This window comes from Marmota monax, unplaced genomic scaffold (assembly GCF_021218885.2).
Source record: "Marmota monax isolate L192 unplaced genomic scaffold, Marmota_monax_Labrador192_F-V1.1 WCK01_AAM20220418_F8-fsc00078, whole genome shotgun sequence".
NCBI classification, from domain to species: domain Eukaryota; kingdom Metazoa; phylum Chordata; class Mammalia; order Rodentia; family Sciuridae; genus Marmota; species Marmota monax.
In genome coordinates, this window is record NW_026694865.1 from 7,724,829 (window position 1) to 7,740,216 (window position 15,388).

At 44.7% G+C, this 15,388-nt stretch overlaps 1 protein-coding gene, 1 long non-coding RNA gene and 1 other non-coding gene across 9 annotated transcripts in view; 1 reads left to right on the top strand and 2 right to left on the bottom strand.

Moving 5' to 3' along the window:
• LOC124080559 (uncharacterized) overlaps positions 1–10,859 on the bottom strand; it is a 34,037-nt gene extending 23,178 nt beyond the window's left edge. The window contains exon 1 of the long non-coding RNA XR_006847742.2: positions 9,884–10,859. This is a non-coding gene — a long non-coding RNA (uncharacterized LOC124080559). The remainder of the gene's footprint in view (positions 1–9,883) is intronic.
• Positions 1,681–1,754, bottom strand: Trnav-cac (transfer RNA valine (anticodon CAC)). The gene has a single exon. It is a non-coding gene; the product is annotated as a tRNA-Val (tRNA).
• Ca12 (carbonic anhydrase 12) overlaps positions 9,711–15,388 on the top strand; it is a 53,061-nt gene continuing 47,383 nt past the window's right edge. For 2 of the 7 annotated variants that reach the window (XM_058573375.1, XM_058573377.1), the window contains exons 1-2: positions 12,061–12,290; positions 14,654–14,674. In XM_058573375.1, coding sequence (XP_058429358.1) covers positions 12,116–12,290; positions 14,654–14,674 — 196 coding nt within the window. In that variant the 5' untranslated portion in view covers positions 12,061–12,115. Of the gene's footprint in view, positions 10,242–12,060; positions 12,291–14,653; positions 14,675–15,388 lie in introns of those variants that run through there. The other 5 variants (XM_058573374.1, XM_058573376.1, XM_058573378.1 and 2 more) reach the window with 4 other exon arrangements.

Below are 15,388 nucleotides of genomic sequence, written 5' to 3' on the forward strand. Positions count from 1 at the left end.
TCACAGGTGCCAGGCAAGCACTCTACCACTGAGCCACAACCCCAGCTCACCATTGGTGTTTGAATAAGCCCTTCAGAAGATTCTGGTGCATGCTAAAGTTTGAGAACTACCAAAATAGTGTGACGTCTTGAATCCAGGAAAGGGGTGCTGTGTTTACAGGGGTGTAGGTGAAGTGAGTTGATCATTGCTGAAGCTACAGGTGAAACTTTTGTGGAAGGTCAATATTGTGATGCTTTTTACTTTTATATATGTTTGGAAGTTTTCCATTACTTTCAGTGCAGTGCTCCTAACTGCCCTCTCACCTCCCTTACCATCTGTCTCCCCTCCATTCCAAACTTTTGCTCCTGGCTTCAGAAATGGCTGAAGTCATTATATTCTCCTTATTTTCTTTGTCAGCCTCAAGTTTGCCAAATCTCAGGAGCTCCTTTTGCTTGTGCCCTCTCTCCATGACCTCTGCTGAAGTTTGGAAGTGGCTCTTTTCTTACCAACTAGTTACCACTCCTCTACGCTCACCTTCCTCCACTTGCTGTCCACTGTGCTTGCAGAACCCGTTGTTGAAGACCTTTTCTTTGCACGTGTGCTATGTGATCTTCCTGGGCGAATTCTGGCACTATAGATAGATTCTTTCCTTTCCTTTTTAAATTCAAAAAATGTGTAACTGTTTTAATTTGTAACATATTTGATGTTTTTAAAAACCCAATAGCCAAGTGTGGTGGCAGATGCCTGTAATCCCAGTGGCTAAGGAGCCTGAGGTGAGAGGCTCCTAGCCTACCTCAGCAACTGCAAGACCCTAAGCAACTCAGTGAGACCCTGTCTCTAAATAAAACACAAAATAGGGCTGGGGATGTGGCTCAGTGGTTAAGTGCTCCTGAGTTCAATCCCTGGTATCCCCTCCTCCAAAAAAACATCCCCAACAAATAACACAGAAATGGAACAAGTAAAAATATCACTTTGTTTCCTTATCTCTACCATTAAACTCCTGCTCTAGCTAATTCCTTGGAGAGGTATGGGTTTTTTCCTCACTCTGGCCTCTGCCTCTGCCTCTTCCCTACTACGGCACTTACAGTATGGAACTAGAAGACCATAGCTGAAGATTCTTCAGGTTGAAGGATGAAGAAAGGTAAAAGGAGAGGGGAAATGAAATAAGGAAGAAGAGAACAAATGCAGAGCCAGGAGTGCATGGGATGAAGATGGTTGGAAGCTGTTGCAAGTGGGTCAGGAATTAAATGTCCCTCATGGATGTCCAGTTCCCATGACTCCCAACCTTTTCCCTCAGTGAAATTCCCTGGATTCGCCATCATGGCTCTTGACTTCTTCTAGAAGCACTAGATCCAGAAGCTTCTTTAGAGAGCCCAGGGATGAAACACGATTTAGCGTGTGAACTCAGAGTGAAGATGGACCGTGGCACCTCTGCTCCTGCTGTGGACTTGCACTCCTCCTGTCACCAGCACCGCGTGTACTCACTTCCTGTTGTTGTCCCCATCGATCCACAGTCTACCCAGGTTATACTTATCTGGATACTTTGACCTTTTCCTTAACTGCCCATCTAGGAGTTCTCTGACCCTGAGGAAGTCACTTGAGAAATTTGATTCCCTTTTTTAAATCACGTATCTTCCCAGACTTCAAGACTTCTTGAAACTTGATTTACTTACTCAGATAAGCTATTTTTTTTTTCTATTTTTGTGGTGCTGGGGATTGAACCCAGGGCCTTGTACATGTGAGGCAAGCACTCTACCAACTGAGCTACATCCCCAGCTAGAAACTTGATTTAAGATTTGTTGACTTCAAATTACTAAGACTTTGTAGAAATGTGGGAAAGTGTCTATAGTTCAATGTCAGATTTTTTAGAAAGTAATATACCTAAGATAGTACCTTTAGTCCAAAATAACCAGGTAAATTTTTTTTACATAAACAATAAGAAGATTGGAATGTATAAGAATGAAGAGTTGTTATCAGATAGGATGGATCACTGGTATTTATTTATTTATTTTTACTTTAAACAAACAAACAAACAAAAACCCTTCTCCTTGAGTTCAGTACTTAGCCCAGGAAAGAAAAATCCTTTCACATAACTTTGTTTCTAAAACTCCTTCAGCGGAGACACTTCCTTGTTCTGGTTCAACACTTCAAGTTTGTTTCCAGTCCGCCCACTGCCCAACATCCGACTGCAGGTTAAAGGGTCACAAATTCATCATGTTGCTAATTCTCCTGCCCCAGGACCCATTCCCCTCCCCTTGTGTCTGAAACATGGCAACAAATTACCAACTGAGCTACATCCACTGCTCTTCCTAACTCTTCTTTGTGCCTTCCCCCAGTTATTTCCCTCCTGTGGGCTGCTACTTATATAAGACCTGTTATGATGGGCTTTCCCTCATTCACTGTTTCTAAATTCATTCTCATTTCTTTCCTATGAACTGGGCCTGTTTCATTTTGTTTTTTTCTCTCAGAGATGAAATGAGCCCAGGGAGCCTTCTTATCACAGAGAGATCTGATGCCTCCTCCAAACAGACAAACAACTCTAGTTACAAGCATTAGTAACCTTTTTAATTAGGGACTATGATGTCCTTCCTAAATATTGCAAAAGAATTTTACATGTTTTCACTGAGGTTAAGTAGTATAGTCCCCATCAAAAAGTGGAATGACTGAGGTAGTTCTCCTATTCCATTCCTCCAGTGAAAACAGAATTTGTACAGAGTCCAAGTTTCTTGGGTTCTATTTCCTTCCTTCCTTCCTTCCTTCCTTCCTTCCTTCCTTCCTTTCTTTTTTAGTACCGGGATTGAACTCAGGGGTACTCGACCACTGAGCCACATCGCCAGGCCTATTTTGTATTTTATTTAGAGTCAGGGTCTTGCTGAGTTGCTTAGCACCTTGCTTTTGCTGAGCCTGGATTTGAACCCGAGATTCTCCTGTCTCAGCCTTCTGAGCCACTGGGAGTACAGGCATGTGCCATTGTACCTGGCTTTGGGTTCTATTTTCTGATTCTTGTAATGTTTGTTAAGAACTCTAACTATATCTTGCCATCATTTCTACCACCCAGAAAGTTCTGAATGGTAAAGAGAAATATATGATAGAATCAAGTTTTGCATCTCAGTGTTAATAAACATAAGGAATCCAGTCATAATCGCCGCAAAGTGAGCCCCACACTCTTATTTCAAGTGGAGTAGATATATTAAGAATTAGCTCCATAGAGCCAGGCACAGTGGCACACATCTGTAATCCTAGCAGCTTGGGAGGCAGGAGGATAGCAAGTTCAAACCCAGCTTCAGCAACTTAGTGAGGCCCTAAGAAACTTAGTTAGACCCGATCTCAAATTAAAAAAAAAAAAAAGAAGAAGAAGAAGAAGAAGAAGAAGAAGAAGAGAAAGAAGGAGAAGGAGAAGGAGAAGGAGAAGAAGGAGGAGGAGGAGGAGGAGGAGGAGGAGGAGGAGGAGGAGGAGGAGGAGGAGGAGGAGGAGGAGGAAAGAAAACCCATCTGGGGATGTGGCTCAGTGAACCCTGGGTTCAATTCCTAGTAACACCCACCCACCCACCCACTCACTCATACACACACACAAAGTAATTAGTTCTATAGTTAAGATTTCCTTTTCCTTAGTCATCTTTGTGGGCTTGCCATGCCACACCATATTTCCTTGGGGACAAGTCTTGAGTTCACTGACTGTGTTGTCTTGGGTGAGAGAACTATAAAGTCTTGGCTGCTTACCTGCTTGGCCAGCCACCAACCATAACTTAGCTCTTTCTCGGGACTTGAGAGGAAGATGGATCCCAGCCAGAAAATCAGTTCAACTTGATCTGTCTGAGGGGGAGTTTGCTGAGCTGGCCTTCACCTATCCATGCCACAAAACCAGCAATTCGAACTGCACCAGGCTCTCAACCCACTGAACTCTGTCAGGAACTGCAGCCTAAATAAGATCCCACTCAGTGCACCAACTCCAGCTGGAAGAGAAGTGGAAGAAGCACACTGAATGTTCCTAGTACCCGATAGCCAGGAGAGACAAACACAAGCTGAAACACAAGCAACTGCGGGTTGCTTGCCATTTTTCTTTGAAAGCACCTGAAATGAAAGGTCAGCTTCTAAATTGCTGCAATTGTAGAGAACTAGAGTGTCCAAGCAGGAGGAAATTGCCAACCTATTCCAAGAAGATGTGGCATCTCTGAGCTTAGGAATACCTCCCACCTCCAAATTTCAATGGATCAGACATTTCCTGTGGTGCAGTGGTTTTGAGTCTTTTTGTTTAGAAGCCATCTTACCTCAGTAGGGGGGCTAGGTTCGTGATGACAAAAGCTAAAATTCTTTGAGAGGCCACTGGATAGACTATTGGGGAATGCAATACCTGGAAATCTTTGCTCATTCTCTCCCTAGGATTCGTGGGAGTTGGTGGGGTTGCCCAAATCAGGGTTGGAACTGTGGGGCAAAATAGCCCCCTTTCAGCTAGTCCAGGCCCCTTCTATAGAGGGAACCACTCTTTACACAGTGCCTATTATTTGCCACTATGCCAGATTCTTCACATGCCTAGCTTATTATATTTAGTCCTCCCGGTGTACCTTTGAGGTATACTGACTCTATGGCCCTTATCTCTTTGACCAGGAGGAAAGTGAGCCTTGGACAGGAAATAACTTATCCAAGATCACACAGGGTAGTGAGTGGTGTAGTTGAATTTCAAAATCCACATTCATGTAATGTACCATTTGACCTATTTGACTCAGGGCAAAAGTCCGATTTTATTTTATTTTTTTCCAGTTCTGGGGATTAAACCCAGAAGCATTCTACCCTGAGCCACATCCCTAGCCCTTTTTAAAATTTCAAGACAGGCTCTTGCTAAGCTGCCCAGGTTAGCCTCGAATTTGTGATCCTCCTGCCTTAGCCTCCCGACTTCTCAGGATTACAGATGTGTACCACCATGCCCAGCCAGATTTGATTTTATGTTGGCCCTTGTGAGCTTGCTGAAATGTGGTCTATGATTACACAGTAGTTTGAAAAACAGTGTTGAGAGGGACAGTGCTTCAGACTGAGACCAAGACCAGGATCTGGACCAAACCCCTGAGGTTGGGGGAGAGTAGATGCAGCCAGCAGATGGGAAAGGAGAGATGTCTGCAAGAAACCTTAAGTTATTACAGCTTAATGATGTCTCCTAAGTAGTATCAGCTAACCATGGTCTTCCAAATAACTTACCTGGAAAGAGGTAAACTGTATTGCTTCAGGTTTGTTTCCCTTAAAAATGCTTTCTCTGTATATAAAATTTCAAATTTGTATCACTTTTTATTAATCATGCTGAGAACTTTATGGAAGTCTGATGGAGAGCCCTTATTCCATACTCAACAGAAATTTGAGCTGAAGGATTCAGTGGACAAATAACAGGGACCAGGGTAACCATGGCAACTGTGTCATGGCTAGACTGAGAACTCATGTCTCTTGTTGGAATTCAGTTTTTATTTTCTTAGATTAGCAAACCCAGGAGGAGATCAAACCAATTTTATTTCATTTCAAGCCCACTCTTGGATGTGATATTTTAACTTACATTGAGTGCTCTTATTTTTGCCCCAAAGCACCTTCACATTTATGGTTCCAACCCCTGTGTGGAGTTAACCATTCCTTTTTTTTTCTCTTTGCAGTACTGGGAATTGAACCCAGGGGTACTCTACCACTGAGCCATATCTACAGCCCCTTTTATGTTTTGAGACAGTGTCTTGCTGTTGCTTGGGCTGGCCTGGAAATGATGACCCTTCTGCTTCAAACTTCCAAGTCACTGTGATTACAAGCCTGCACCATTGTGCCCAGTTGAGGTTAGACATTCTTATTCCAGCTTACAGATCAAAAAACAGTGGTATGTACAGGACAAGAGGCTTACTAATATCCCAGAGTTTGGCCAGGAGTCTACATTCTTTCCTGCGGGTCATATGGTCTTGCAACTGATCCTGCCTGACACTGAGCAGGGTGGTAGGGTTCACATAGAGGTGATGATTCCATACCATCACTATAAAGGTGTAGAGCAGATGCAAATAAAACTACAACGCTGACTTCAAAGATGGACCTTGGCACCCAGATCAGTAGGTCCATGTAAGTTTTGGCCAAGAGGTTGCCTCAGCACTAGGCAAAGGGTACACTTGGCCTTTTTCTTCCTTCTTCCCTCCCTCTCCTTCCTGTTCCCTTTCTCCCTCTCTCTGATACCCTCCTCCTCCTCTTTCCTGGGTCAAAGCAGAACTCATTAATATAACAAGGAGCTCAGTCTCCTCCTTTGCTGGAGAACTGTGTGGAATCAAGCTCTGAGTTCTCAAATTCTTTGTATCATATTTTGGCAGATGCTCCAGGCATAGATCAGAGTATAGGGTCCCTCAGTAACTCCAAGGGGCCTGGAGAAGACACAGCCTTGTCCCCTGCTGAGCATTATTTATTTGCCAGAATTGTCACATTATGCCTATGGTCAACAAATAAATGATCACAGAATCTATAAAATTGGAGAATACACATCTCAGATGAATTCAGTAATAAAACATCCCCATTTGAAATATTTTTTTGGGATGCTTGGGATTGGACCCAGGAGTGCTTTACCACTGGGCTACATCCTCATTCTTTTTTTTTTTTTAACTTTTTATTTTGAGACAGAATTTCACTAAGTTAGTGAAGCTGACCTTGAATTTAGGAACCTTGGCTGTTGCTGAGATTACAGCTGCTCATTACCATACTCGGCCATTTGAAGCATTTGTAGGATAGGCATGGAAAGAGCCTTTCTGAGCCTTGGAGACAGAATCTTCTGGGCTAAGAATCTAGTCTCTGCCATTCAAAAGCCCGTGAACCTGTGTTAGCAAAGGATTTAGCTTCTGCAAGTCTCAGATTCTTCATACATAGACTAATAAACCTAACACTGTCTCCACAGGTCACTGTGAGAGTGAAGGGTCATGCATGGCCAGGCAAACTGTAGATGCCCAATAAATGTTAGTTTTCCTCCCAGCAGTCCTGCCTTGCCTTTTCTTTTCTCTTTCTTTCTTAGCAGTTCTTCTTTTGCTTCATACAAAGGCACATTCCCAATTGAGTGACACTATTTGAAGAGTTCATTCTTAAGAAATGAAATTCCCTCTATCTAAACTTTCTACTCAAAAGTCCAACAATTAGCTGATGAAAGGTGCAAATACCACCAACAGCACCATCTTTGGGAAAGAGGAGCCTGGAGTGGTTATGCATTTCAAAGGCTTTATAAAGTCATAGAATCTAATCTCACACTTGATGACGTCTTCTGTCACTGCCCCAGAACTGAATGGGGCCCTTTGGGTTATACATCAACCTTCCATTGCACTTACTAAAATTATAGTTCTATAGTTATTCATGAGATTATTTGTTTTATGCCCAATGCAGTGCCTAGCACACAGAGGATGAATGAATGAATGGAGGAGCATAAGTGTTTCCACTTGCCTTATCTCCTTCCAGCCTTAGCTCAGTTCTGTCAGTGTCCACAGGCAGGGATTACCACCTGCTCTTTCCAGGTGAAGAAAGTGTGCCAGTCAGGGTCATACAGTGAGGAAGTGGTGGGCAAGGCACTTCAGCCCAGACCTCCTAACACCAAACCTGCATTCTTTCCTCGGTACTCCTCTGCCCTTTGACTCACCAGCCTCACCCTCCTGTCTATTCAAATGGTAATATTCTAGAGGGGCACTGTGCCCTGGAGCCTGGGTGTGACACTTGATGGCCATTTACTACACTTTGTGTACAGAAGGTCCACTTTCCATTATAACTCATCTCATCAGGTAATGGGCTATTTATTGGCTGATAATAGCCCTGCCTGCTGAAGGCAGAGCAAGTTCTTACAAGTTCATCTACACAAGTTTCCAGGAGCAAGGAAAGGATCCCCAGAGTCGGGAATTTAAGCTGATTAGGTGTGTGTTGTTTGCTGGAGGGACCCTTGACATTTCAGCTTGAATACTTTTGAAGTTTGACCATTACACCAATTTCTGCTGGCTTCCTGCCCTCCCCTTCTGATTACCTAAGAATATCTTTTTTTCCTCTCCTTTTAAAGCTCATTCAAAGTATTTAGGGCAACTAGGTCTCAGTTTATATTCTTTATTCTTTTTTACTTGCTATCTACTCTTTTGATTTAGATATGCAGTAAACTTTTCATTCCTTTTTCTCTCCATAAACCCTAGTGCACAATCTAGCTTTACTGGCCTACTAAGTCTATCCCTTCCCCCTTTTTAACTCCCTCATCTTTGGTGATCCCTTAGAAGTGCACGTTCAAGGTTAAATAGAACTTAACATTTAACCAGATATAATGGAAAAATACTTGGCATGGGAATAACAGCAGGTGTGTGCATAGGCCAGTTTACCACCTTGAATTAATTGTGAAATGTGTGGCAAATGATTTCACCCCAACAGTTTCAGTCTCTGCATCTCTGAACCTGCAGTGGCTCCTCCCCAGGCTCTTGGGTTCTCTAATCCATCTCATCTTCTAAACTGACTGCCCTTGAGGACAAATCAGACACTGAACAAGAACCACAAGCAAATACTCCTTCGCCACTCCAGAGCTTGCTCAAGGCTCTTTATCAGGCAGAAAAGGTCATCCTTAAGCCTCCTGTGGTCTGGAAGTACTTGTGACAAGATTCTTACTGTAACAACTTCCTTAAAGAGACTGCAGAGCTCTTTATTACTCACACAATAGCTGAGCCGATAGGAACAGAACAGTAACACCCCTTGAAATGTGGGTGGCATCTACTTCCTGGTGGTTGTCAGGAGAGAAGATATTTGCTCCCACCAAAATCATGTGAAAAAGAGGCTTCATAGGACACTACAGCCAGCCTAAGAGTCTGCTTAAGCTGAGGGTCAGAATGGACTTGAGATTGGTAAGGTCTGGTCTGGCTAGAGAAGAGAGTGGTCAAGAGAAGAGGGCATAATGGGCCAGGTCACAAACCCAGGGGTTATGTATCAGGACTGTGGTGGCATCTTTATGCAGCCAATGTGTTCTGAGCAATGTGTGTAGGAAATAGGGTTGGGATCCCTGAGTGGGATGGAAACCAAGCCCAGCATCAGGAGCAGAGCAGAGATAGTCACAAGGCCTCCGGAAGCTAGAAACACAATGACCTCAGTGGTAGGATTTGCAAGTGGCAGTAACAGCAGCAGGAAGATTTAGGAAGTATTGGGGACAGCAGGTTAATAAAACCTTTGACTTAATGGCTGGCTGCATATGGACTAAAAGGGGATCTGACTAGAAATATGAATGCACAAATTGCAAAGCATACAGAAATGTGAGAAAAGTGAGCTTAGACACTAATCTGCACCAAGACGCACAACATCTAGACACACATGATGCAGTGTTCTGTCACACAGTAGATGCTTGGGAAATAATGTAAGTCCTTTTCTTCCACTGCCACCCCAGAGATCAGCTTCTTAGTAAGGATGAATTGATGTCGTGAACTAGCATGGGCCTTGACTGTCCACTTTTTATTAGGATAAATTCTAATTGTTGAATAAAGCTGTTCACATATATCCCATTAAACTATTTTCTGATTCCCAATTTCTTTACCTTTAAGTTTTGAAGTTAAGAACCTAGTCGGGATGTTCTGTGCACGTCACAGAATTTCTGAATTGAATGTAGCCCGTTAGCTATCTTGTACAGTCCAGAACCTGTGGTCAGTCCAAACAGGAGCATGCTTGGAGCCCTGAAGACTTTGACTTAAATAACATTGTGCTTCAGTGGCTTCTAAATAGGAGCAGTGATAGATGAAGGCCACGACCACTTAAGTGATCCCTAGACGCACCTCTTTGGATGGGACCGAGATAGGTAGGCGGATCTCGCCACACCTGCAGGCAGCCGCCACGGAGAACTCACTCGCTCCCCCCAGGTCAGCAGTGGCTCTGAAGAGTGCTACGGAGGACAGCTGAAGTCAAGGCTGCAACTCACCTCGGACCTGCGGCCCGAGCCCTTCGGTAGGCTGGGCGTTCTTTTTCTCCCCGCACGATGACATCATGTGTTTGGGGTTGAGTTGCTCCATAAAAACGGCCGCGGGGAGCCAGGAGCCCGAAAAGCAGACGTGCTAGCCACGGCTCCCGGCTACGCGCGCGCGGTCCTGGTGCGCGCCCCGCTGGCTGCGAGCGCTGCGCTGTGCTGTCCGAAAGCAAGTGGCTGTTGCCAGCTGCCGACCGGGAGCCAGGAGCCACCGGCCAGGAGCAGAAGATGCCCCACTATAGCCTGCGTGCCGCGACTGTCCTCCTGCTGGTGATCTTGAATCAGCAGCCTTGCAGCCCAGCCCCGCTGAACGGTGAAGTTTATCTTTTTTCTTCCTCTCTCCCTTCCTTCTTTCCTTCTTTCCATTCCTTCTTTACCCCACTCAGCCCCACCTGGGCAGGATTTCCTGCGGGGCTCTTAATGATAAAGTAAAATTATTGCTGGGGGAGCCGGGAAAGCAGTGTATCGAATAACACATTTTAAAGAAAGGATGCTCGGTTTTCCTTTGCTGAGGTTGAATGGATCCGGAAGCACGTTGTCTTTCTAATGGTGCTTTTTTGTCATCTGATCTCTGGAGATGTGGCTTGGGAACTCGCTGAGCAGGGAGGAGAGACCGAACCAGGATTTGAAGTATCGCGCCTCTAATCCACATGCAGACAGTAGAGAAGAGACTGGGCATCTGAGTGGTGTGAGCACCAGGAACTGTTTGCTGCCTCTCTACTGCACAACCCTCAGACAGTAGTAGGGTTTTTGTTGTTGTTTGTTTGTTATGTCCAAGTCAAAGGGATAACGCATCCCATTGTTAAACATTGCTTTTCTCCAGGAGGATTCTATTATCTTGAATGTACAGTATGTGCACACACACATGCACACACATGTACACCTTATTTATAATTGTAATTAGGGTGCTTTACCTGGAAGTGCTGGAGGCTGAGGGTGCAGAATGGAACAGGAGGAGGTGGAGGTGGGTAGCAGGACCTGCAGTGTGGGCTCAAGTCCAAGGCCATGTTAATGAATCACTTGGAATAAGAAAAAGATAGCACTAAGCTCTTACCCCTCTCTCCATCAGCTGGATGAGCACTTTTCTGGGGAGTAGATGGTGACTTTTGTGAATGAGTCCTGGGTAATTGATGAGAGCTCCTACCCTTGACAAAGTTAGTCCCAAATTGTGGACACACTTGTGGGTATGACAGTTCCTGGACCCAGGCTGGGTTGGAACATTTGTAGAAGAACCAAGAGGGATTATAATGGCTGAAAATCGATTCTCCCTGGCTAAGCAGTGGTAATGGGAAATTGGTCCTGCTCAGCAGCATCAAAGCTCCGAGCCTCCTTTCCTCTTGAAGGTCATTGTGCACATGGGGAAAGGCAAGGAGCTGGGCATGAGTAGCTGTGGGATTGCTCTAAAGTAACTTCTAATCTTCTGGCTGGCATGATCTGCTTAATATAATTTCCTTCATGTGGGAGAGACAGAATGAAGGAGAAAGGAGTTACATAAAAGTGGAAATTAATTTTTTTGAGGGATTGGGGAATTGAACCCAGGACCTTGTAAATGCTAGGTAAGCACTCTACCACTGAACTCTATCCCTGGTCCAGAAATTAATTTTTAAACTTCAAACTTTGGCATATATTTTCCTCTCAAGGAAGCTGTTCTGAGACTGAAGTTTGCTAGAATTCTTTTCAGTCTCAAGTTGATTCAAGAGAGAAAGGCCATTCATTGCCCCCCTTTCCTTTCTGAAAGCTCATTGCTTCCCTTACTTTGGGGAGCTGCTCCATATTCTCTTCCTTTTCTCTACCCCTCCTTTTCTCTTTCTTTCCTCCCCTTCTCCTTGGCCCCTCCCTCCTCATTTTCCAAGTTGAGGTGGGGGAAGTTTGCAGTAGAAATCCTGACCTCATCTCACACTGATTAGCCTAACCCTAGACTCTGAGAACACAAGTTGGTTTTTTTTTTTTTCCTCCCTGTTATTTATTGTTTGCTATGTTGGCTTTTTGACTGCCTCAGGAGACAAGGTCAAAGTAAAATTCACTGAGGTGTATAGAACATCAGCATTAACACAAGGCTGGGGTAAAGGGGCTAGCTGAGTAATAGGGTCAAAGTGTGGTCTGCTTTCTTTGGAGCATTGAAGCTTCCCTCAGTTGGCACCGAGGAATGTCCAAGAAAAGCAGCTGGGGCCAGGGGAGGATGGGATCATGATCTCCAGGTTCTGGAGAAAACCTTGGAACTCTTGGTTGCTGTTGCTAAGGGGCATTTCAGTGAATTCTGGAGAGTCTGCTCTAGCTGAACCTGTTCCGGAGAGCTGGGAAGTCTTTGGCTGCTGGACGACAGATGATGGTTACTCATGGAAGTACCCAGGACAGAAAACAGGTCCATGCACCCCTGCCCACATCTTCATTTTCTCATGGCATCCCCTCCAGGGCATCTCCCTGCCTAGCACCAGCAGGGTATGCAGGTCCTAACAGGCATTGGCTGAGCTGCCCAAGTCTCCTGGAAGAAACAGATGAACTTTTGAGGAGGAGAATGATTTTCCTCTGGAAAAAGAACTACTCCCTCGGGAAGCCAGTGAAGCCTTGGCTTAAAGTACCTTGTAGGGTCAGTTTAATATTGTTAAAATTCCTGCCCCTAAAGTTAGAGGTGGGAAACCTTTACTGAGAAAGGTGCCCTTTCTCAGTAAAGCAAACACTTCCACGAATGTGTGTGCACTTTCAGAATGGCTTCCTAAGGTTGGATTGGAGCTAATGATGAGTCAGGGTGGACCCTGATCTCCACTGATGAACCCTACTAACTCTACTGACTCACCATTCTTACCTTCATTTTATAGTGAGGCTTCTCCCCTCCCTATGCCCCTCCTGACACTAACGTTTGTACCTGAGACACTGAGTCCTCAGGGCCAAGCAGGGCTTGTTCAGAGAGCAGAGGACAGGAATTGCTGCTGCGTTTCAACAAGTCCCCACTCCTGTGTCAGAGGCTTTACAGTCCCTGATGTCCTCTACAATGTATGTCTTGGAGTTTTCCAGAGTATTATGCTGGTGCCTCATCTGAGAATGAGAGCTACAGTACTGGGGGAAACCTCAGCTTAGCAAGCTTTGGGGAGGAATAGTGGAAGATGTATTAAATCTGGGAGTTGATTTTGGGGCAGGTGCAATGCAACCTCCTGGCTGGTGCAGGGCTGCTCAGAGGCAGCAGATATTTTCTGGGGACATCCAGGATTTCTCTTTGGAAAGAGGATGAATGCCCCTCTTACTTGGGCTTTTACCTCTTGGACCTTCATGTGCTCTGCCTGGCAAAGCAGCAATCATCTGGCTTCCTTCCTCTGAAAACCATGATTGTATTTCAATGGTGGACCCTCAAACCAACAGTTAAGGAAAATTTTCCAAAAAAGAGGTCCAATGTCTTCTCTGGGTTGGTTCCAAGGTAATATTTCTCTCTTTTCAACATTTCAGTGAAAGGGCCAGTAGTAAACTGGGGGTTATATACAAATTTGGTTTTCCCATGGAGGCAAAAAAATAGAATAGGACAAGAACAACAAAGTCCTCTTTTAACTATTAAAAATCACCATTGGTTCCAGCAGAAAATGCCCCTGTGATAAATAACCAGATTGCATGCCGGTTAAGTTTTACTAGAAACAGAGAGAGAAAGGGGATGTGAGGTTCTTTCTTTTCTAGCGGTGCCCTCCCATCGCAGTTGGCGATGCTTGGAGAGAGGGGCCTAGAAGTTGCACCTCTCCTCATTGGATGTGTCCCCTGAGACACATGGGGATGCAGCTCAGCTTGGGGCTCAGTCTTCTTCCAGAGCTGAAGAGGAAGGTGGGCAGGTAGGGTGATAGGCGCACAGCTCTGCAATGACTTTTTAAAAATACATTTTTCATGTAGGAACGAAGGACCTGTGTGTCGTAAAGGGTGTGGAGTGGGAGGTGGTAGGTGACTCTCTTTATGTTCCTGGCAGAACCACTCCTCCACGTTCTTACTGCCTCTGGGGATACTAACTCAGAGAAGGATGGTAGCTTTCTTAGAGGAAATGTCTCCCATCTCTGATTAGTGCTCTGCTCTTTGTGTGCTGGTGTGTTCTCCAGGGTATGTTGAGTGGGGGGAAAGCAAGATATAGAACAGAGCTTGCAGAAGGTTGATGTTTATGTGAGGGAAAGGGAGGGGGATATAAATACAGACATGTGTGGCAATCCTGTGTAAAGGCTCACAGTCCATTGATAAACCAGGTGTCCCATGGAAACAGGGAGCAAGGGTTGGGGAAGAGATTTTAATGAGTGGACCCTCTGGCTGCTTTAGGTTTTTGAGCCATGTGAAAGTATTACCTACTTGGACAATTACATTTTGGATTTTCTAAGATATCTGGGAGGCATTTATTCAGGAACCTATGAGGGCTGGGGCTGTAGTTCAGTGGCAGAGCACTTGCCTATTTTGTATGAGGCACTGGGTTCGATCCTTAGCACCACGTAAAAATAAACAAATAAAATCAAGGCATGCTGTCCATCTACAACTATTTAAAAAAAAATTGAAAAAGAACACACGAGCCCTGCATGAATTCCCCATCCTGAGCCTGCGAGTGGAGTACAGTTGTTCTGAGAAGCTGTGGTTCTGACTTAAACTCAGAAGTCTTAAGTTTTGGGTACCCACCTCCTTTTCAATCTCACCCATTTCAAAACAAAATCTGTCATGTTTTCCCTAACTCCTTCAGTTCAGTTATACTTACTTGATTCCTTTTGTTCTTTGCAGGATCCAAGTGGACCTATGTTGGTAAGTAGAGATTTTTAAATATATATTTTTAAGGAGATGGTAGTATTTAATGCAAACCCAGAAACTTCATGCTTTTAGGGGATCAGAAAAGTTGTGCTGGTATTGTTGAGAGAAGGGATGAAGGCATCCCCAAGGAACGGTTCCACAAGAGGGTGACACACTGCATTTCCCAACACAGCCTGCTCTGTGCACTTGAGCTGGGAGTCACAGGGTTAAGGCTTCCAGATTCCTGCAGGGATTTCTACCAAACCCTTGGGTACCTCCAGACTGCAAGGGCACTGGGCAAGAGAGAAACTTGCCTCCTCATAGGACATTTTTCCTACAATAAACAAAGAATAAAGGACTCCTTTCTGAAAGTTTGGCTCAGGCCCTAGAACTTGAGCTGTCAGTGTATCTGGAATTAACTTCCTGTTTCCATCTTCATAAGCAAGTGATGGATGAGGGGGTGATGGTTGGTCCTTGGTAGAGGAGAAATGCTGTCTTACATGGAGAGAGGAGCATCAGGTATGCCCCAGAGTTTCTGTGGTTCACTAAAATGTAGTCACTCTGGCAGGCCTGCAAGATAGGCAGCTCCAGGTTGGCTTGACCATGTCATTGCACTGAATTGTCATTGCAGTGAATGTTGTCATTGCTGGAGTGGGAATGGGAAGCCAGGCACCTGTTCCTCTGGCAAGCACAAGAAACTTAATAATAATGTTTTGTTAGGGACAGTGT